The sequence below is a fragment of the Pseudorca crassidens genome, chromosome 20 (assembly GCF_039906515.1).
Source record: "Pseudorca crassidens isolate mPseCra1 chromosome 20, mPseCra1.hap1, whole genome shotgun sequence".
Taxonomy (NCBI): domain Eukaryota; kingdom Metazoa; phylum Chordata; class Mammalia; order Artiodactyla; family Delphinidae; genus Pseudorca; species Pseudorca crassidens.
The window spans coordinates 11,220,449-11,241,355 of NC_090315.1; the positions used below are offsets into that span (position 1 = coordinate 11,220,449).

At 56.8% G+C, this 20,907-nt stretch overlaps 2 protein-coding genes and 1 non-coding gene across 8 annotated transcripts in view; 2 read left to right on the forward strand and 1 right to left on the reverse strand.

The window, feature by feature from the left end:
- Nucleotides 1-480: 480 nt before the first annotated feature.
- On the forward strand, nt 481-20,769 carry ERCC2 (ERCC excision repair 2, TFIIH core complex helicase subunit). Of its 3 annotated transcripts, none has more exons than XM_067718668.1 (23): nt 519-847; nt 1,171-1,270; nt 2,265-2,342; nt 2,418-2,480; nt 2,637-2,750; nt 7,621-7,737; nt 7,826-7,942; nt 8,287-8,410; nt 8,508-8,604; nt 8,690-8,823; nt 8,908-9,076; nt 11,445-11,563; nt 13,745-13,814; nt 13,905-13,974; nt 14,066-14,167; nt 15,315-15,378; nt 15,897-16,018; nt 17,419-17,511; nt 17,611-17,683; nt 17,908-17,978; nt 18,084-18,227; nt 18,359-18,502; nt 18,945-20,769. In XM_067718668.1, exons 1-23 carry the CDS (start codon nt 843-845, stop codon nt 19,035-19,037), a joined length of 2,283 nt encoding a protein of 760 aa, XP_067574769.1. In that variant the 5' UTR covers nt 519-842; the 3' UTR covers nt 19,038-20,769. The 3 variants fall into 3 exon arrangements, with proteins under 3 accessions (XP_067574772.1, XP_067574769.1, XP_067574771.1); XM_067718670.1 differs by having other exon boundaries at nt 808-847; nt 1,106-1,270; XM_067718671.1 differs by lacking the exons at nt 17,419-17,511; nt 17,611-17,683; nt 17,908-17,978; ... (1 more) ...; nt 18,359-18,502; nt 18,945-20,769 and adding an exon at nt 17,089-17,235 and having other exon boundaries at nt 481-847.
- Nucleotides 4,793-4,931, forward strand: LOC137215766 (small nucleolar RNA SNORA46). Its single transcript, XR_010939402.1, has one exon. It is a non-coding gene; the product is annotated as a small nucleolar RNA SNORA46 (small nucleolar RNA).
- Nucleotides 12,715-20,907, reverse strand: part of KLC3 (kinesin light chain 3) — a 33,476-nt gene continuing 25,283 nt past the window's right edge. For 2 of the 4 annotated variants that reach the window (XM_067718674.1, XM_067718673.1), the window contains 2 exons: nt 20,178-20,386; nt 19,783-20,086 (listed from right to left, as the gene is read on the reverse strand). In XM_067718674.1, the coding sequence (XP_067574775.1) occupies nt 19,783-20,086; nt 20,178-20,386 (513 nt within the window). Of the gene's footprint in view, nt 19,408-19,723; nt 20,087-20,177; nt 20,387-20,907 lie in introns of those variants that run through there. The other 2 variants (XR_010938967.1, XM_067718672.1) reach the window with 2 other exon arrangements.

Consider the following 20,907-nt stretch of genomic DNA (forward strand, 5'->3'; position numbering starts at 1 on the left):
AATAAGTCCTAGGGAGCTAGTAGAACTCATGATGGTGGTGGTGGTAGGGGCAGGTGTTGAGCCAGTTAGTGAGGTTGCTGACATGACCTTGAGCCTTAAGAGACACCACAGAGATGCTCCTTGCAGTACCATGTACGAGGAAAACAAACTGGGAAGAGCAAACACACGTGACTTCAGATAGTTGGGTATAAATCATGGTGATGTCTTCCACTTCAGAGAAGTTTGTGCTCCTTAAGCCACATTCCAGCCCCATCTTGCTGCTTAGTTCCCTGCTTTCCACTTTCCTTTTTGCCTGCAGTGTCGTCTGCTCCACCTTACCCTGCCTCATCCCTACTCCTCACCTTAGTTCTCAGAGATGACTCCTCCGGGAAGCCCTCTCTGATCCCCCAGGCTGGGTCAGGAACCTTGTCTGGGTTCCCCCATTCCAGCCCTGGTTACTTTGTTAAAGTGTGGGGGAAAGGAGGACATCTTAAAACCAAGAATATAATAGAATGAAACTGAGTATGTATTCGCTGCTCAGATGATCTGGACAGATGCCGGTAGACCGAGACCCAGTGAATGGGATCGATTCTCTCGGTCCTCTTCCGTCCATGTTTTGTTCTTGGTACTCGGCGATCCTCAGCGATGCCTCCGGCACTGCCTCTCCCGGAGCCCGCCCTCGCATTGCCGCGCGCACGCGCATTATCCAGATTGACTTCGCCGCAGTGGAGTGACGGGCGGGATCAGCCAATGGAGTCGTGACGAAGGTGGAGCAGCACCTCGGGGACGTCCTGCGGATCCTGCCTCTACTGAATATTCATGAGGGAGGCGGGCAGACGCCGCTTCAAGCCGCGACCGGCGCCATGAAGTGAGAGGGGGTCCTGGGTTCACGGCTCGCGAGCGGGCGTGGGGGTCTGGAAGACGCAGGGGCCAGTGGGCAGGCCTCGGGTCACGGCGGGGCGAGGGGAGGCTGAAGGGGAGGGGTAGGGATAGCCGCGGGGACCCGCGGGGCGGGAACGGGGTTGGTCAGAGACGAGATGCAGAAGGGACCCGGAGACTTCTGGAGAACTGGGGGATATCCGGGGGGGGGGCAGCGGGCCGGTAACCCCTCTCGGTTCGACGGCAGGGGAATGTGGAGTCTGGAGAGGGGCTGAGGGGACGGGGGACTGACCCGGCAGCCCCCGCCGCCAGGCTCAACGTGGACGGGCTGCTGGTCTACTTCCCATACGACTACATCTACCCGGAGCAGTTCTCCTACATGCTGGAGCTGAAACGCACGCTGGATGCTAAGGTGGGTGGGCCGGCCCCCCTGCTGTCCATCTGCCGGCGGGGGCTGCCGCACGTGCGTCTAAGACTGAGATTGCAGGACGTCTGGAGTTTAGAAATCTGAGGTCCTTGGGAAGCCAGCGCTGCCAAACTTTCTGTTATCTCAAATAATAATAGTTAATAATAGAAGCAGCTGACACTTTTCAAACGCTCAGCTGCTCAGTGGCTGGCTTAGGAAGATAGAGACTTTGGAATCGACTACCCACAGCTGTGTGTCCTTGGGTAAATCACTTACTCTCCCAGTTCCACAGTTTTCACCTTTGTAAAATGGGCATAGTAATAGGACCTACCTCAGCTGAATATGAGGGCTCTAGGGGTTAATTCACTAAGTAAGGCGCAGGTTCTCAACTGGGGACCATTTTGACCCCCAGAGGACATTCGGCAATGTCTGGAGACATTCCTCATTGTCGGTACTAGTGGAGTGGTGGTGCTACTGGCATCTAGTAGGTAGAGGCCACAGATGCTGCTAAACATTGTACAGTGCACAGGACAGCCCCCTCACGATCAAATATTACCCGGCCGCAAAATGTCAAGAGAGTCGAGGTTGAGAAACCCTGACGTAAGACACTTAGTAATAGTTCCAGGCACAGAGTAAGTGCTGTGGAGGTGCTTGCCAAATTAAAACAAAAAAGATTCCCTACATATCAGACACTGTCCTAAGTACTTAACCCCCAGTTTCTCACTAATCCTCATAGCCATGCTGTGAAGAAGAGATTAGGCCCATTTTTAGAGATGAGGATCCTGAGGCCCCAGAGGGGTTGAGCGGTCTTGCCTAAGACCACTCAACAAAAGTGGTAGAAGTGGGGTTCAAATCCACTGCCCCTAGGGCCCAGACTTTTAACTGCTCTGTTTTCCTGTTATTCCAATGGTGGCATTTCGCGGCGGGGGTGGTTTCCCAGAGTCTGTGTCCCTGAAGTTCTGAGAGCCTGTGTCTTGTTCCTCCTGCCCGAATCATGCAGGGTCATGGAGTCCTGGAGATGCCCTCAGGCACTGGGAAGACAGTGTCCCTGTTGGCCCTGATCATGGCGTACCAGCGGGTAAGTGACCCACTGGGCCCGTGGAGGGGGAGGAGGCTGGACAGGGGCCGAGGCTGAAGCCATTGTCGTCGGCAGGCATATCCACTGGAGGTGACTAAACTCATCTACTGTTCGAGGACTGTGCCTGAGATTGAGAAGGTGAGCCTGGGACCAATCCCAGTGCCCCTCACTGTCCCCTAACCCAGCGGTCCCCCTGGCGGTTGCCATCAAAGCTTTGGGGGCCTGTGGGAAGCTGGGGAAGGGGCTGGGGCTTTCAATGAGGCCAAGTCCCCCCTTCCTTATCAACTGGAACAGGTGATTGAAGAACTTCGAAAGTTACTCAACTTCTATGAGAAACAGGAGGGCGAGAAGCTGTCGTTTTTGGGGCTGGCTCTGAGCTCCCGAAAGAACCTGTGTATTCATCCCGAGGTGAGTGCCCATTCCTCCCCTCGCCCTAAGCCTCAGGATAGAGGAAACTCTGCCATCCAGCCAGGAGTCCTAGATCCCCACCCAGACCAGACGTCTCAGGGAGATGTGCAGGTGCCATGCACAGAATTCTCTTCTCACTCATCAAATGCCGACTCATCAGTCATGGCCCAGGCACACCTCCGCTGGGGAGCCTTCCCACTTTCCCCAGCCTGAGAGAAGTTAAAAAGGCAGCTCCTTGGGGCTTCCCTGGTGGCACAGTTGTTGGGAGTCCGCCTGCCGATGCAGGGGACACGGGTTTGTGCCCCGGTCCGGGAGTATCCCACATGCCGCGGAGCGGCTAGGCCCATGAGCCATGGCTGCTGAGCCTGCGCGTCCAGAGCCTGTGCTCCGTGGCGGGGGAGGCCACAACAGTGAGAGGCCCACGTACTGCAAAAAAAAAAAAAAAAAAAAAAAAGGGCAGCTCCTGGAGGCTGGCAGGTCTGGTTTCCTGATTCTGAAATGTACTAGCCATATACTCTTGCATAGGTGGTTTCTGCTCTCGGGACCTCAGTCCTCTTTTCTGTAAAATGGGGATAATTAATCACCTGCTTCATACAGTTGTTGATAAGATTGGGCAAGGGGGTGGGGTTGGGCGAAATGGGTGAAGGGGTCAGAAAGTACAGACTTCTAGTTATAAGATAAATAAGTCACACAACGTACAGTTGACCCTTTGTATCTGTGGATGCAGAACCTGCGGATAGGGAGGGCCAACTGTGCTACGCCACTTTATATAAGGGACTCGAGCATCTGTTAATTTTGTTATCCACGGGGTGGACCTGGAACCAAGTCCCCCTTGGATATTGAGGGACAGCTGTACAGCATGGTGACTGTAAGTCATATACTGTATTGTATATTTGAAAGTTTCTGAAACAGTAGATCTTAAAAGTTCTTATCACAAGAAAACAGATTGTAACTATGTATGGTGATGGATGTTAACTAGACTTACGGTGGTGGTCGTTTCCCTACATATACAAGTATCGAATCATGTTGTATACCTGAAACTGATCTATAATGTTATATATCAATTATATTTCAATAATAAAAAAAAGATTTGGCAAGATAATGCATGTATAGCCCTTCACATGTATGAAGAGCTAAAAGAATTTTAGGAATTATGGGGAATTCCCTGGCGGTCCAGTGGTTAGGATTCTGTGCGTCCACTGAAGGGGACACGGGTTCGATTCCTGGTCAGGGAACTAAGATCCTACAAGCCACACGGCACAGCCAAAAAAAAAAAAGAATATTAGAAATTATAGTGATATTAATAAATATTAATATATGATACATAGAAAAATAGTTATCGTTAAGTTACAAAACCATTGGGGTCACTGAGCTCCAGGCATGGTTTTAAGTGCTTTAGTGTGGTAATTCTTTTTTTTTTTTTTTTTTTTTTTCTGCGGTACGCGGGCCTCTCACTGTTGTGGCCTCTCCCGTTGCAGAGCACAGGCTCCGGACACGCAGGCCCAGCAGCCGTGGCTCACGGGCCCAGCCGCTCTGCGGCATGTGGGATCCCCCCAGTCCGGGGCATGAACCGTGTCCCCTGCATCGGCAGGCGGACTCTCAACCACTGCGCCACCAGGGAAGCCCCTAGTGTGGTAATTCTTTAGTGCGGTATGATATATTCCAGGAATGTATTTTTTATTTATATATATATATTTTTTGTTGTTGTTACGTTATTTATTTATTTGATTGTGCCAGGTCTTGGTTGTGGCATGTGGGTTCCTTACTTGTGGCTCACCAGCTCTTTAGATGTGGCACAAGGGCTCCCCAGTTGTGGCTCACAGGCTCCTTAGTTGTGGCATGTGAACTGTCAGCTGAGGTATGCATGTGGGATCCAGTTCCCTGACCTGGGATCGAACCCGGGCCCCCTGCATTGGGAGTGTGGAGTCTTAACCACTGTGCCACCAGGGAAGTCCCAGAATATATATTATGTAATGTTATTTGTAAGAATGTATGAGAAATAATATAGATAGTGGATGATGACTAAAGAGCAGTGGCACCCCAGCACTGTGTTGAAACCCATGGATGGGAATCTTTCCCATTCTTGGTGATGCTGTAGTGCAAAAGTATCCCTGGCTCTTTCTTTCTGGACAGCCGACTTCGTGCCATCCTGCTGTCGCTACGTGGAATTAAGGAACATAACTCTATTCAGCCTTTGTTATCCGATAGCAAGGAGGATTGGGAGATACGAAAGCTTCCACAGACTCTAGAGCAAAATTTCAAGATGCTTTCTTTTAAACAAAAGTTTAAATTATGACTTTTAGTTTAGAGGCATAAATGAAGAGGAACCATGTAGCAAATGGATGTATGCGTGTGCCCAGAACACGCTCAGGTGGTGGTTCTGTCCCCCTTAGGAAAGTGAGAAGTTGAGAATTAATTAACTGGATTAGATTTTCTGGAAATGTGGTAAGTGTATAAGTAGTATTCTGCTGTATGTCAGGATGGTATCTCAGTTGTCTCCAGAGATATAGAGTGACCTGGATAATGCTAAAGATTGCGACAGATAATTCCATCTTGGTTTTGTCCCTCCACATGCCTGCTGCCTTGGAAGGATTTAAAAGCATAGCTGTAGTTTTCATTTGGATTGAATTTAGTTCTTCAAAATAGATTTGCCATTGGGTCTCTGCTTCAATCCTAGATAAAGTTTTCATAGTTTTAAAATACTTTTCTGTGGGAGCATACATGACACTTAACATTGTGTACCTTGTACAATGTTTTTCTTTTTTTTTTTCTTCTGTACGCGGGCCTCTCACTGTTGTGGCCTCTCGTGTTGCGGAGCACAGGCTCCGGACACGCAGGCTCAGCGGCCATGGCTCAGGGGCCCAGCCGCTCCGTGGCATGTGGGATCTTCCCAGACCGGGGCACGAACCCGTGTCCCCTTCATCGGCAGGCGGACTCTCAACCACTGTGCCACCAGGGGAGCCCATTTTTCTTATTTATTTTTGGCTGAGTTGGGTGTTTGTTGCTGGGCGCAGGCTTTCTCTAGTTGCGGTGAGCGGGGGCTACTCTTTGTTGCAGTGCGCACGCTTCTCATTGCCGTGGCTTCTTGTTGTGGAGCACGGGCTCTAGATGTGTGAGCTTCAGTAGTTGTGGCTCATGGGCTCTAGAGCGCAGCCTCAGTAGTTGTGGTACACGGGCCTAGTTGCTCCGCAGCATGTGGGATCTTCCCGGACCAGGGCTTGAACCTGTGTCCCCTGCATTGACAGGCGGATTCTTAACCACTCCGCCACCAGGGAAAGCCCAATGTATTTGTTTTTTTGTTTTTTTGTTTTTGCCATACGCGGGCCTCTCACTCTTGTGGTCTCTCCCGTTGCGGAGCACAGGCTCCGGACGCACAGGCCCAGCGGCCATGACTCACGGGCCCAGCCGCTCCACGGCACGCGGGATCTTCCCGGACTGGGGCACGAACCCGCGTCCCCTGCATCGGCAGGTGGACTCTCAACAACTGCGCCACCAGGGAAGCCCCAATGTATTTGTTTTTTTGTGTGATTTTTTTGGGGGTATTTATTGTTTATTTGTTTATTTTTGGCTGCGCCGGGTCTTAGTTGCAGCATGTGGAATCTTCGTTGCAGCATGTGGGGCCTTTAGTCGCGGCATGCCAACTTCTTAGTTGAGGCATGTGAACTCTTAGTTGTAGCATGAGGACTTACTAGTTGCGGCGTGCGGAATCTTAGTTGCGGCACGTGGGCTTCTCAGTTGAGGTATGTGGACTCTTAGTTGGGGCTTGCCGGCTCCTTAGTTGTGGCATGCAAACTCTTAGTGTGGCATGCGGGATCTAGTTCCCTGACCCGGATTAGAACCCCAGGCTCCCTGCATTGGGAGCAGGGGGTCTTACCCACTGGACACCAGGGAAGTCCCATACGACGTATTTATATTACCTAATTAAAAAAAGATAAAATGTAAAGGCATTTAAGAAAGAGAAAGAAGTAGTATAAGCCTTGGCAACTAGGGACTTCCTTGGTGGTCCAGTGGTTGAGACTTCGCCTTTGGTCGGGGAGCTAAGATCCCACATGCCTGGCAGACAAAAGACCAAAAAACATAAAAGAGAAGCAATATTGTAACAAATTCAGTAAAGACTTTAAAACAAAAAGCCTTGGCAACTGATGGAAAGGGAGAGGGAGGGGTCGCAGCCTCGGAGCCTTCCCTCTGGTGAGGGAAAGGTTCTGTTCTGAGGACAGGGAGCCCTGGGCTGTGACGGTGCCACCAGTGGAGCCTCAGAGGGCTCGGAGCAGGGCAGAGGTAAGGCAGGTTCTCAAACTGCGATCAGAGCCTCCTCTGATTCTTGGACCTTGCCAAAGTTCTGGCTGTTTTAGCATTTTAAAAGATAAAGCAGAAAAATAAATAAATAAATAAATAAATAAAGGTAAAGCAGGACTTCCCTGGCGGTCCAGTGGTTAAGCCTCCGTGCTTCCAACGCAGGGGGTGCAGGTCGATCCCTAGTTGGAGAATTAAGATCCCACAGGCCGTGTGGCACGGCCAACAAAAAAAAGATAAAGCAGTTATCCTTCATCTACATGCTAAAGAATCTTCAAGCCTTAATAGTTTGAAAAATTGAGATGTAATTGGCATTATGTAGAGGTTAACATTTTGAAAAGAATGAGAGCCTAACAGCTGTCCCACTCTTGCATCCCTGCAGTAAGTTCTCGGTGTCTTAACTGTTTAATAACAAAGCAGATTGAGGTTCGGGTTTTCCACAAATGCCCAAGTCTCACCCCGGTTGGAATAGGACGGCCTCCTATCCCGCCTATGCGTTAGGCGTTGAGCCCCGGATTCAAGGAGTGGTTGGGCCTCTCAGCCTTTCTCGGTGCTAAGATGCTCCCTGGCCCCTCAGGTGACGCCCCTGCGCTTTGGGAAGGACGTCGACGGAAAATGCCACAGCCTCACGGCCTCCTACATAAGGGCACAGTACCAGCGGGACCCCAGCCTGCCCCACTGCCGCTTCTACGAGGTGCCTGCGGGGCAGCGGTGAGAGACAGAGGGTGGGACCGCTAGCAACGGCCAACCTCCCTGAACCCCAGGTACCCTCTCACCCATAGGAATTTGATGTCCATGGGCGCCAGGTGCCCCTCCCTGCTGGCATCTACAACCTGGACGACCTGAAGGCCATGGGGCGGCGCCAGGGCTGGTGCCCATACTTCCTTGCCCGATACTCAGTGAGGAGGCCAGCAGGGGTCGGGCAGAGGGGCGTGTGTGAGGGTTACAGGCTGCCTGCCTATCTGTCTATCTGCCTAGATCTCCCTATTGGTCTGTGCCTGTATCTGTTTGTCAGTGTATCCGTTTGCGTATATGCATTTGTGCCTTGCCTGTGTCTGTCTTGCCTCGTCTCTGCGTGCCTGTCTGTGTCTGTCTGTCCATCTGCCTGTGTCTCTTGCCTCGCCTCGCCTCTGTGGGCCTGTGGGGCAGTGGTGTGGCATCGTGGTGTGGACGGCGGTGGCAGGGCCCCAGGGCTGGGTGCTGGCAGACGGCCCGGGCTGACCTTGCCCGCCTCGGCCCCCAGATCCTGCACGCCAACGTGGTGGTCTACAGCTACCACTACCTCCTGGACCCCAAGATTGCCGACCTGGTGTCCAAGGAGCTGGCCCGCAAGGCCGTCGTCGTCTTCGACGAGGCCCACAACATTGGTGAGGGAGGGGGCCAGGGCAGGGAGGCGATGCCAGCCCCTCAGGCTGCCGCTGCGTCCACCTGCCTGAGCCTGGCCCGCTGCCCGCTCTCCTCCAGACAATGTCTGCATCGACTCCATGAGTGTCAACCTCACCCGCCGGACCCTGGATCGGTGCCAGGGCAACCTGGAGACCCTGCAGAAGACGGTGCTCAGGTGGGGATGCTGTAGCCGGTAGGCCCTGGCGCCTGACCTGCCCCCCAAGTGTCCCCAGCTCTGCCCACACCTGGTCTCCCCGCAGGATCAAGGAGACGGACGAGCAGCGTCTGCGGGACGAGTACCGGCGCCTGGTGGAGGGGCTGCGGGAGGCCAGCACCGCCCGGGAGACCGACGCCCACCTGGCCAACCCCGTGCTGCCCGACGAGGTGCTGAAGGGTGAGCCGCGGCCTGCCCCCGCGCCCCCCGCACCCCTGCCGCTTGGACCCCCAGCGGCGCCTGGCTGAGCCCCTCTCCCCGCAGAGGCGGTGCCGGGCTCCATCCGCACGGCCGAGCACTTCTTGGGCTTCCTGCGGCGGCTGCTGGAGTACATCAAGTGGCGGCTGCGCGTGCAGCACGTGGCGCAGGAGAGCCCGCCCGCCTTCCTGAGTGGCCTGGCCCAGCGCGTGTGCATCCAGCGCAAGCCCCTCAGGTGCGGCCTCCGCGGCTGGGGGTGGGGGGCGTCGAGGCCGGCCCTGGCGCTCGCTGAGCCTTGTCCTCCCAGCCTGTGGCCTGGGCTCACCGTGTCACCAGTATCAGGAGTAAGGGAAGAGTGGGGGGCGCATGTGTGACACTCGTGGGGCAGAGCGGGCAGGTCCGCGAGCTGGTCCTGGGGCCCTGGTGGGGTAGGCGGCACATGGCTCGATCAGAGAATTTACCTGAGGAGAGTTTGATGGAGGGGCTGTGTACAGGGGGCGGGCAGGGTGGAGGAGCTGACGGGTGGCGAGGCCCCTGGGCCCTTGCTAGAGGTCAGAGGTGTTCCTGCCCCAGGCCCCAGGGGAAGGGGAGGGAGCGGCCCTGGGGAGGGGCTCCTGATGAGGCTCAGCAGAGTGGGAGCTGGGAGAAAATGGGGCCCTGCCCCCAGACCCCTGTCTCCTCCCATCAGTGCCTCTCATCGTCCCCGCCGCGACCCCGGCCCCCAGCCTGTGGGCCGGAGCAGCCCCTCAGTGCGATCTGGGGGGCAGGGTCAGTCTCCCGGTCACAGGGCAGGCAGCGAATGGACCTGGGAGTGGGGATGGAGTTTCCTGTGCTTTTCCTTTGCTGTTTTGCATAAGTCATTGGTCTTCTCTGAACCTTAGTTTCCTCCTTTGCGGAGGAGTGGGGGCTACTCTTCGTTGCGGTGCACGGGCTTCTCATGACACTGGCTTCTCTCTTTTTTTTCCTTCTTAATTCATTTATTTATTTTATCTTATTTATTTTTGGCTGCATTGGGTCTTCGTTGCTGCACCTGGGCTTTCTCTAGTTGTGGTGAGCGGAGGCTACTCTTTGTTGCGGTGTGTGGGCTTCTCATTGCGGTGGCTTCTCTTGTTGCGGAGCATGGGCTCTAGGCCCACGGGCTTCAGTAGTTGTGGCACGCGGGCTCAGTAGTTGTGGCTCGCGGGCTCTAGAGCACAGGCTCAGTAGTTGTGGCACACGGGCTTAGTTGCTCTGCAGCACGTGGGATCTTCCTGGCCCAGGGTTCGAACCCGTGTCCCCTACGTTGGCAGGCGGATTCTTAACCACTGCACCACCAGGGAAGTCCCTCCTGTGGTGGTTAAATGACAGGGCAGCAATGCCAGGAACCTACCCGGTCTAGAGCACTGATGATGAGCTAAGTGCTTTATGGTCCACATCCCATGGAATCTCAGTACAGTGTCCTCCTTCCCTCGCGGTCCAGTGCAGTGGTTAAGATGCTGCCCTTCCACTGCAGGGGGCACAGGTTTGATCCCTGGTTGGGGAACTAAGATCCCACATGCCACGTGGCCAAAAAAAAAAAAAAAAAAAATACTGTCAATACAGTGTCCTTGCCTCGTGCTGCAGATGAGGACGCTGTGTCCCGCAGAGGAGAAGCCATCGTCCAGGGCCACACAGCACTGCATATGGCAGTTGTGACTCGAAGCCCGGCCTGTAGGGCTCCAGAGCTCCTGGCTGCTCTGCCTCTGAGGGGGTGGGGAGCCCTCGGTGTGGCTTCAACTTTCTCTCACACCTGAGAGACTTTTGAGGACAGAGGGAATCTTAGTTAGCCACATGATACATGTTCTGAGTGCCTGCTCTGTGATGGGGACGCAGTGATGACTGAGACAGCCCTGGCCCTGCCCTCCTGGGGCTCACAGTTCAGTTGGGGAGACAGACCCGTCCCAGATAGGGCCAACCCAGGGCTGGGATGGGGGAGTCCTGGGGGCTGAGGGAACACAGAGGGGGCACCTGATCGAGCTTGGGGGAAGAGAAGACAGACTTGAAGAAAGGAGGTTCAGGAGGCCGGTTTTAAACTTGACCGTCTGCCTGGCTCCAAAGCCAGGTTCTCCTGCCCCACCGCCTGTCCCCGAGGGGTGAGAGCCTCCAGCTGGGTGGCCTTGCGTGTACGGCTCTGTGAGGGTGTGTGAGATTGTCCTCTGTGAGCCTGTGGGACTCTGACGCTGTGAGTGTCACCGAGGGTGGTGGGTGTGACTGAGACATTGCGAGAGGTTCTGGGCATGAGTATATGACGGTGTGGCCATGCGGGATTCACGCTGTGGCTGTGGGACGCTGGGTCACCCCTTCTGACCGAGTACCTGCATGTGAGAGTGTGATCTCATGTGACATGACTGCGACTCTGTGGGCCGTGTGATTATTACTCCGTGTGTGCCCTCGTGTGGCTGTGACCCCGTGGGACATGCACTTGTACAAGGTGGGGACACAGAGGTGACTGACACAGACCCAGGCCCTGCCCTCACGGGACTGCCAGGCGGCGGGGGAGGCGGTGCGTGACCACGTCCTCTGAGGGCGAGGAGGGGACTCTGGGGCCCGCTGCCTTCCCTCAGCCCATCCCGCCACCCCGCCAGGTTCTGCGCCGAGCGCCTCCGCTCGCTCCTGCACACCTTGGAGATCGCGGATCTCGCCGACTTCTCCCCTCTCACCCTCCTGGCTAACTTCGCCACGCTCGTCAGCACCTACGCCAAGGGTGAGCTCACCTCTTCCTGCCTCTGCCGGGGGCCCGGAATCGGGATCTGGCAGCGCCTGGAGGGTTGCCCCTGGGACTCGGACTGGCGGGACCTCGCAGGGTGGGGCTCGGGAGTTTGGGCTTTATTTTGAGGGCAGCGGGGAGCCACGAAGCGCTCTCTGAGTGAGCAGGCCTCGCGCTCAGATTTGCGTGTCCAAAAGGTTCCCTCTGGCTGCAGAGTGGAGAAGGATGGGGGTGGGCAGAGGCATGAGGTGAGGCCGGAGAAGTTCTGTGGGGGGTCTGCTCGCTCACACCGGGCGGTAGGGTCAGGGGTTGGTCATGCTGCTCCCAGTGGCACTGGGGAGCCATGGCAGGTTCTGAGCAAGGGAGAGGCAGGGTCAGATTTGTGCTTTAGAATGTTTCTTCTAGCAGAGGCTGGGCCAGTGTGGGAGGAGAGAAAAGGAGGGGCTGGAGAGAGATGTGGGAGCTGAAGCGGCCGGGACCTGGTGCCTGGTCGTGCGGGGCCAGGGGCAGAGGAGTCGAGGAGGATGCTCGGATTTCCAGGGGAGAGGGGAGCGTTCCCTCCGCTCCGAGCCAAGGGCTCGGTCTGATCCCCGGGGATTACTCCTCTATCTAGGAAACTAGGTCAGGCCTGCCTGATGTCCTGCGGCCTGGTGTGGCCTTGGCAGGAGGATAGTGAGTCCGTCTCCCCCACCCCAGGGCCGATAGGCAGCAAGTCTCACCAGAAGCTTCCTTCTGCGCCCATCCCTCCGTCCACCCCGTCTTGCCTCTCGGTCTGTCTTTCTCCTCTGTTCCCCACTTCGCCGTCTTCCAGCACCTGACATTCTTTATTTGGAACGTCCTTCCCGACGTTCCTCAGCCTCCAGCTGTCTCCCCCTCATCCTTCAGTTCTCGGCTCGGGAGAAATGCCGCCGCCTCCTCCAGAAAGCCCCTTCTGACTCCCAGGCTGGGCCAGGCCCCTCCTCTAGGCTTCCCGTCCCAGCCTTGCCCACTCAAGAGTGGTCACTCTGTGGGGACAGGTCTGTGTCCCCATCACTGGACTGTGAGTCCTGAGAGGGCAGGACCAGGGCTGTCTCAGTCACTGCTGCATCCTCAGCACAGGGCTAGGCACAGAGGACTTGATTTTTAAAAAAATTTTTACTAAAAAAAAAAAGTTTTTACTAAGTGAAATAGAATACGTGGATTCATTCATTCATTTATTGGTTCAACAAATGGGCCAGGCCCAGCACTGGGGAAGTGGCAGGAACCAAGAAAGACCTCATTCCTGACCTCCCAGAACTTATGTGCTAGCTGGGAAGACAGGGAGCCGAGATGCAGACACAGGTAAGGAAGATGATTCCAGAAAGTGATAGTTTTCGTGAGAAACAAACATGTCGCCGTGTTGGAGAACACCTACATGGCTGGCGTGGCTTTTCTGGGGAGCTGACGTTTGAGCTGAGTTCCGAATAACCAAATGGAGCCAGCTGCCTTGGGAAGCTTGCCAGGCAGTGGGGCAAGTGCAAAGGCCCTGGGGTGGAATGAGCCTGGTGGTTTTGAAAGTGAGGCAGGAGGCCCGTGAGCAAGGAGGAAATGGGGTCATCGCGGCAGGATCCCACAGACAATTCTGGACCCTGGGAGGAGTGTGGGGGTTCTGAGAAGGGGCAAGTTGTGAACTGACTCAGGATTTCACAGAGTCCCTCTGGCTGCTGTGAAGGGAGCAGGGGTGGGAGCGGGGAGCCCAGTGAGGAGGCGACTGCAGTGGTTTAGGCGGGAGGTGATGGCGGCTGCACTGGGCCGGGGGTGGAGGAAGTGGGCAGCTAGACTTTGGAGGCAGAGCTGACCAGCCTCCTGATGGCTTAGACAGACAGGTGGTAGGAGAAGGTTCGAGACTTTGGCTTGAGTTGGGGGGTGGGCCCCTGCAGCCCCGGGAGAGTGAGGGGTGAGCCTTTGGTACTCTTGGCTCAGGGTCCTCTGAACGTTTGCACAGGTGCCGGCCCTGGGGAGAAGTGGGCGGGTTGGGGTATATTTTGGACTCAGATGCTTGGGTTTTAGGTTTGGGCTGCTGGTGGCTGGTCCCATTCACTGAGGAAGGTGGGGGGAGGAGGACTGGGGTGGAGGGAGAAAGTGGGGGGCAGAGGTGGGGGGTGGCCTAGTGGGCATGGTCATGACTGGCGCCCAGGGAATCTCACCGGCCCCCTGTAGGTTTCACCATCATCATTGAGCCCTTTGACGACAGGACCCCAACCATCGCCAACCCCATCCTGCACTTCAGGTGAGACCTGACCCCAGAGGGGGTGTGAATGGACCACAGGGGCCTGGGCCCCCCAGCCTGGCACTCACCACCCTTGTCTTCTCCTCACAGCTGCATGGACGCCTCGCTGGCCATCAAACCTGTGTTTGAGCGCTTCCAGTCCGTCATCATCACATCTGGGGTGAGGGCCCTTTTGGCCCCCAGACCTCCACGGGGGGCCTCCTGATTCCTGCCCAGTCCTGCTAAGATCCCTCCTGCTGTCCCTGGTACAGACGCTGTCCCCGCTGGACATCTACCCCAAGATCCTGGACTTCCACCCCGTCACCATGGCAACCTTCACCATGACATTGGCTCGGGTCTGCCTCTGCCCCATGGTGCGTGGGAGAGGGTGAGGTGATGGGGGAGGGGAGGTGGGAATGAGGGCTGCCTTTCCTCCCTCTGCTCCCTGCCACTTCTCAGGTAGCTGTGGGATTCTGGATTCAGACAGACCTGGGCTTGAGTTCGATGCCCCAAGCCTTAGCTTTCTCATGTGTGAAATGGGAACACCCCCTCTGTGATCTCCCAGGGTGGTTGAGGGGATTGAGTGAGATAGCAGGTGTGAAAGGCCTTTGTGGCCCAGGCCTTGCCCGGTTCATCGTCTGGCTGTGACCTTGCTAAGTGACCTTTCCACTCTGCCTTGGTCCCCTTCTTTGTAAAATGAACATCGTAACATGGGCCCTCGGTTTCATATTTGAAGTCCCTGGGCCGGATGTGTTTTTTGTTTGTTTGTTGTTTTTTGTTTTGCTGCGCCACACGGCTTGTGGGCTCTTAGTTCCCTGATCGGGGATTGAACCCGGGCTCTCAGTAGTGAAAGCATGGAGTCCTAACTACTGGACCACTAGGGAATTCCCCAGATGTGTTTTAGAATTGAGAATTTTCCAGACTGGAAACACTGCCAGTGGGGTCTGGGCAAGTCCCTCCAGTGAGAGTCATATTTCAGCAAACGTTTTGAAGAGTCTAACTAAGGGAGATATGTCAGGACTCTGAATAGGCTCCGGGCAGGTTTTGCTGCTGTAGGAGTTCGTGCCAAGCTTAAACATCTGGAGTTTCCAGAGCGTTTTCGCTTCTGAATTGCCCTTCGGGGTTGTGGACTGGTGCTGACCATGGGCCATGTACCGCGTCGTGCTTCTGTGAGGTTGCTGGCGGCGTTGCACAGTGGCTGTCGAGCTGGGGGTGAGAGGCAACTTCCTGAACCAACTGGCTGGAGGCCGGCACGGGCTAAGAGGGTACTTGCTGCTGAGACACATGGGCAGACTTCGGTTCAGCTCAGTCCCTGCTGTGACCTTGGGCGGGCGACACGACACGCCTTTTGTGAGCCTTAGGTTACTCATCTGCGCCATGCAGATAACAGCGTAGCTGAGGGTTCATTCAATGGCCCTGTGTCTGTAAAAAGCTTAGAACAGCGCTAGCAGGCCGCCTGCGCTCATACTGTGGAGCGGTTGCGGCTGTTTCCCTTATCGTGACCTCTCTTGCTCTTTCCAGATCATTGGCCGTGGCAATGACCAGGTGGCCATCAGCTCCAAGTTTGAGACCCGGGAAGATATCGGTATGGCACCCACAGGGGATGGTTTGTATGGGTCCCAGGAGGGGAGGTGGAGCAGTCAGCGCGGGCTGGGTCGTGATGCAGTAACAAATACCCCCACATCGAAGTGGCTTCAGGCAGAGGTACTTCTCGCCCACAGTCCGTGCCATCATGGGTTGGTGGGGGCCTGCCCCATGTCTCGTGCTGGGAGCTTCCACCACTGGACACATGACTGTGGTGCTGAGCTGTGAGGGAGGGATCGTGGTGAACTGTGAACTGCCTCGTAAAGGTTCTCACCTGGAAGTGACGTGTGGCCCTTCCTGATTCGGCCGTGGCAAGTCCCATGGCCACGCCTATCTTCAGGGGTTTGGGGGTGCCGTCCTCCCAAGGAAAAGCAGAATGTGTTTGAACAGTCCTACAGAGGCCTCAGTGGGGGTTTTAGGAACCCAAATTCAAGACAAGCCATTAGACAGGAACGCTCTGATAGGGAGTGGGGAGGTGGAACCAGGCCAGGACAGAGTACCACCTCTGACCCCTCACAGCGGTGATCCGGAACTACGGAAACCTCCTGCTGGAGATGTCCGCTGTGGTGCCCGATGGCATCGTGGCCTTCTTTACCAGCTACCAGTACATGGAGAGCACCGTGGCCTCCTGGTACGAGCAGGTACGCCCAGCTACTCACTCCACAGAAGGCCCCTGTCTCAGCTCTTGGCTCTGTTCCCCTGTGTGTTGGCTTCATTGTTCTTGTGTTTTAAATGGTGACATGTATCATAGGTGATAGGACAGCGTATAAAACACACATGGACAGTTTAAAGAATAAATAGCGTTCCCTCTTCTCCCAATATCCAGGGTAAGAACTAAGACATGAGCAGCCTCGCTGGGCCCCTTCCTCAGAGGTGTGGCCCTCAGGAGAGGTGACCACATTCCCACCTTATGGGTTTTTGGGGTTACTTCCTGACAGCCTCTCCAGCTTGGTGTCGAGACACTGGGTAGCAGGTGTGACTCTAGCTGGGTGCTGCGCCTCTAGAGGAAGGTTCTGGAGAATTAAGGCTGGATACAGGCTCGGGGCAAAGAACCTGCAGGAGCCCCTTCTGGGGAGCGTGTGGGTGAGGTCATGGGGAAATGGAGCTCACCACGGCTGGGCACTGGCAACCCAACAGCATGTGGATGGGGCAGGGGCACCGTGTCCTTTCTGATTCTGAATGCACCACGGGCCCAGCTCTCGGGGAAGTTAGGGCGCTTCTTTGGGCTGAGACGAGTGAACTTGTCTAATGTTAGCACCAGGCAATGTGTGGGAACCTCATTCACGCACAACCAAGACCTTGGTCTTGTCGTCAGGCTCTTTCCACACAGTGGGAAAGGCGGCTGTCAGCCACCTGAGCGCCACATCCTGTGTGCCTTTCGTGTCTTATTTAAGAAGCCTTTGCCGACCCCAGGGTCCCGAAGATGGGCTCCTGTGTTTCCTTCTAGAAGCTTTGTAGTTGTAGCTTTCACATCTAAGGGCTGTGAGGTACCTCAGATTTACCTTTGTGTATGATGTAAGGCAGGGGTCAAGATTCATTTTTTTCCCATATGGAAATCTAATTGCTCCAGCCCCACTTACTGAAAAGAGCTCCCCGCACTGAGTGGCACAAGTGACCGTCTGTGTGTGGGGGGGTGTTTCTGGACCCTCTGTTTTGTCTCACTGGTCCATCTGTGTATCTGTCCTTTATTCGTACCACACATCTATTTCAGTGTCAAATATGAAATCTCACGTCAGCCTCTGATTGGCTCTGCCTGGCCTCTCCACCTATCAATCACCTGCATCCCGATGGGCCATCTTGAGCCACATGCCTGTTCCATTCACCCAAAGGATGAGGACTGGTCCCCTCCCCGGGTCACAGGGTTTTCCAAGGAAGTGACAGTACCACCACCCTCCCCAAGTCTCCAGTGGTCAAGCTGAGGCCTGGGGAGAGAAGTGGTCTGTTGCACGGGAATCTGACAGAGTTGAGTTTAACCAGGACTCCCCTGTCCTTTAATCCTCTGCCAGCCCACACCCTGACCTCCCTGGTGTCTTTCCCTAAGGGCATCCTCGAGAACATCCAAAGGAACAAGCTGCTCTTTATTGAGACCCAAGATGGGGCTGAGACCAGTGTTGCCCTGGAGAAGTACCAGGAGGTGGGTATTACCGGGGGAAGAGGAAAGCCCAGGGTGGAGAGGGGCCAGAGGAGGCAGCTCCGAGGTGACGCATCTCGTGTCCTGGCCTCCCCTCCCCAGGCCTGCGAGAACGGCCGTGGGGCCATCCTGCTCTCGGTGGCCCGAGGCAAAGTGTCTGAGGGAATTGACTTTGGTGAGTGGACTAGGCTCTCCCCTCCCCCGAGCGCCTGCGTGGATGTCTGGCCATTTCTGCTCCCCCAGGGGACCGGCGGCCCATAGCCTGGGCACGCACGGGGGCCTCCCCTTCCTTCCATCCCTGGGTGCTCTGCAGGGCCCTTGGGGTGCAGTCACTCAAACAGCACGAGCTCCCGGGCCCCGCGAGCTCAGCCCTCTCACTCCCCCTCCTGTGTCCCGCAGTGCACCACTACGGCCGGGCCGTCATCATGTTCGGGGTGCCCTACGTCTACACCCAGAGCCGCATTCTCAAGGTGAGCAGCGCCTGGGGGCGGTAGGACGTGAAGGCCTCTGTCGGGCCCTCTCCTTAGGACTTGTGTGAGGAAGGGACGTTGCCCCCGCCATCTCTGCACCCACAGGCGCGGCTGGAATACCTTCGGGACCAGTTCCAGATTCGAGAGAATGACTTTCTGACCTTCGATGCCATGCGCCACGCGGCCCAGTGCGTGGGTCGGGCCATCAGGGGCAAGACTGACTACGGCCTCATGGTCTTTGCCGACAAGGTGCGCATTCCGGGGCCCCCGCCAACCAGGCGGTTCCCCCAGTTGCGAGTTCCGGGGCCCCGCCAACCAGCTGGTTCCCCCAGTCGTTTCCCCCTGCCAGGGTCCTGACATCCTCCCTCTCCCACTCACAGCGCTTTGCCCGGGCCGACAAGCGGGGCAAACTGCCCCGCTGGATCCAGGAGCACCTCACCGACGCCAACCTCAACCTGACCGTTGACGAGGGAGTCCAGGTCGCCAAGTACTTCCTGAGGCAGATGGCACAGCCATTCCACCGGGTGAGCCCGCGGCGCCTAAGCTCCTCTTTCAGGAAGGGCCCTTGGCTTTCTCCCCAGCCCCAAGCCCAGCCTGCTCCCTGCCCCCGACAGAGAGGGGTTTGTGTGCACCGGCGCGCCAGGCCTGGGAACTGGAACTGCAGGGAGGGTCGAGGGCTACAGCCAGAGCGTGTGTCTCCAGTGGGAGCCCCGAGCTGGCCGTGGGCCTCTGGAAAGCCAGTCCTTCTCTGGCTTGGACACAGCTCTCTGGCTGCCCCCTCCCTCCCTCGGCCCATCTTCTGGTTACAGGGACGGGATGCCCTGGGTTATACAGGTGTTTTGAAATTCAAGCATCCTGTCCTGTAGCCCCCACCCCCACCCCCCGGGCGGGCCACCTGTCCCTACTGAGTTGTGGACCCCTGTGTTAGGAAGTGCAGCAGCTGACACCCCCCCTGCCCCCCACCAGGAGGATCAGCTGGGCCTGTCCCTGCTCAGCCTGGAGCAGCTGGAGTCGGAGGAGACGCTGCGGAGGATAGAGCAGATCGCTCAGCAGCTGTAGCGGGGCGGGGGCGGGGCCATAAAAGGAGTTGGCTGTGCCTCGTGAGCCTTACCTGGCCCTGGGTCCCAGTAGCTTGGAGGGCGCCCCCGGGGGAGGCGCTTAAAGGTCCCTGCAGGACACCTCAGGCGACGTTCTGGCTGCCAAGTCTACGGCCTTTAATCACAGGAGGAGAGGACAGCGGGGAAGCCCGAGACACTGGGTGCCCCCAGGGGTGGGAGCGAGTCAGGGAGATGAAAGCACTCCCCTCCCCTCCCTCTCCCGCTCCTCCTGAGAAGCGCAGCCCGTGGTTCTGTCGCCTTCAGGGGGGGCCCAGGTCCTGGGTGCTGGCGCTGAGGGTCCGAGAGGCCTCGCCCAGGTGCCGGCTGGGGAACTGGGGACAGGCACAGGGGGTGGGTGAGGGGCCGGACGCAGCTCTGCTGCAGCTGCCCCTAGGTTACTCCCCAGCAGCCTGGCTGCCAGCTTGTCTATCCTGACGGCCGCGTTGCTCGTCCTCCTGTCCCCACGTCCACCACGTCCACCCTGACTCCAGTCCATCCGTTCCCCCACCTCTACCCAAGTAAAAGCCACCCATGCTCCCTATCCTGGCGTTCACTCCACCGCCAGCCTGAACACTTCCACCCTTCCCTTGCCTCTGGGCCTGTCGGTGTGGCCCCTCACTCCACCCTTGACCCGGGTGTCCCCCTCACCTGGTTCCCAGCAGCCCTGGAACCATCCATGTTCAGCATGTTGAGTGACATGGCCCTCTTCATCCTACAAAGGAAGGTTGGTGGGTGGGGCACAAGTGAGCCCAGGAGTGTCTGGCTCCCACCCTGGGAGGGACCACTCCAGCGCCAGGTTTGATTGTATGTGTGGCAGGGGAGATGGGAGCCATGGAAGGTTCTTGAGCAGGACAGGGAGAGGGGTGGGCTACAGATTCGGCCACCAACCTGACCCAACACTCACCCGGCTGCCCCCACCACCCCCTCGCCTCGGAGCCGGGAGACCAGCTTCTCACTTCCCCGCCGGATGGACTCTCGGAGCTTGGAGAACGAGCTGCTCCGACGAAAAGTCTGGGGAGGGCGCCAGGGACACGGGTCAGTCCCCCCCATTCCATCCAGTACCCACCTCCACCCTGGGAGCCGAGGCAGAGCCTGTCCTCACCTGCTGCTTTGCGTCACCGGCTGTGCCTGTGTTGGGGGCTCCTGGGGAACAGATGGGGCCATTGTGGTGGGGAGGCTGAGGAGCCCCCTGGGGGAGAGGGGAGGGGCTGGGGGCTCACCGAGAGGGGCAGGCAGGGCCTCCCTGCTGAGGATTTCTTTGTACAGTTCCTCCGCCTCCTGGTACTTGTTCTGTTTCAGGTAGGCTGAGGCCTGTGGGGAGGGCATAGCCTGGGTGATCTTGGCCCAAACCTGGGAGCTTCCCAGGCCCCAGCACTGCACCCAGGCACATCCTTCCAGCCCCCGCAGGAAGAAACCCAGGTTTACCCCACACTCCAGGCCTTGGCCGACAGCAGGGCGGGCTTGGAGCCCAACCCCACCTACTTCCCATAGGGTAGGTGACTTCCTGACTCAGAGCAGGAACCTGTTCCCCACTCTACCTTGAGCCAGTGACACACCTCTCTGTGCCTCAGTTTCCTCACCTGCAAAATGGGGCAACGGGAGCACCTACCTCATAGGGCTCTTGAAGAAACGGATAGTACAGGCAAAGTCCTAAGAAGGGGGTTTAGCTCAATAAACGCTCTCATCTGCTCCCAGCCCGTCTCTCTGGCTTCCTCTTTGACTGGAGCTGTTCTCTGGCTGCCACCAACTTGCCTGTTTCCTGATGCTTCCGTGTCCTCTGTGCTGAGCAACCTCACCAGTCAGGGCCCAGCTTGGAAGCCGAGTCTCATGGG

What these genes read in the sequence shown, in the direction of transcription:
- ERCC2 (XM_067718668.1), top strand. An exon ending in ACCTGTGTATTCATCCCGAG is followed by an intron (nt 2,751 to 7,620) that starts GTGAGTGCCCAT and finishes CTGGCCCCTCAG; the next exon opens with GTGACGCCCCTGCGCTTTGG. An exon ending in AACCCCATCCTGCACTTCAG is followed by an intron (nt 13,815 to 13,904) that starts GTGAGACCTGAC and finishes TTCTCCTCACAG; the next exon opens with CTGCATGGACGCCTCGCTGG.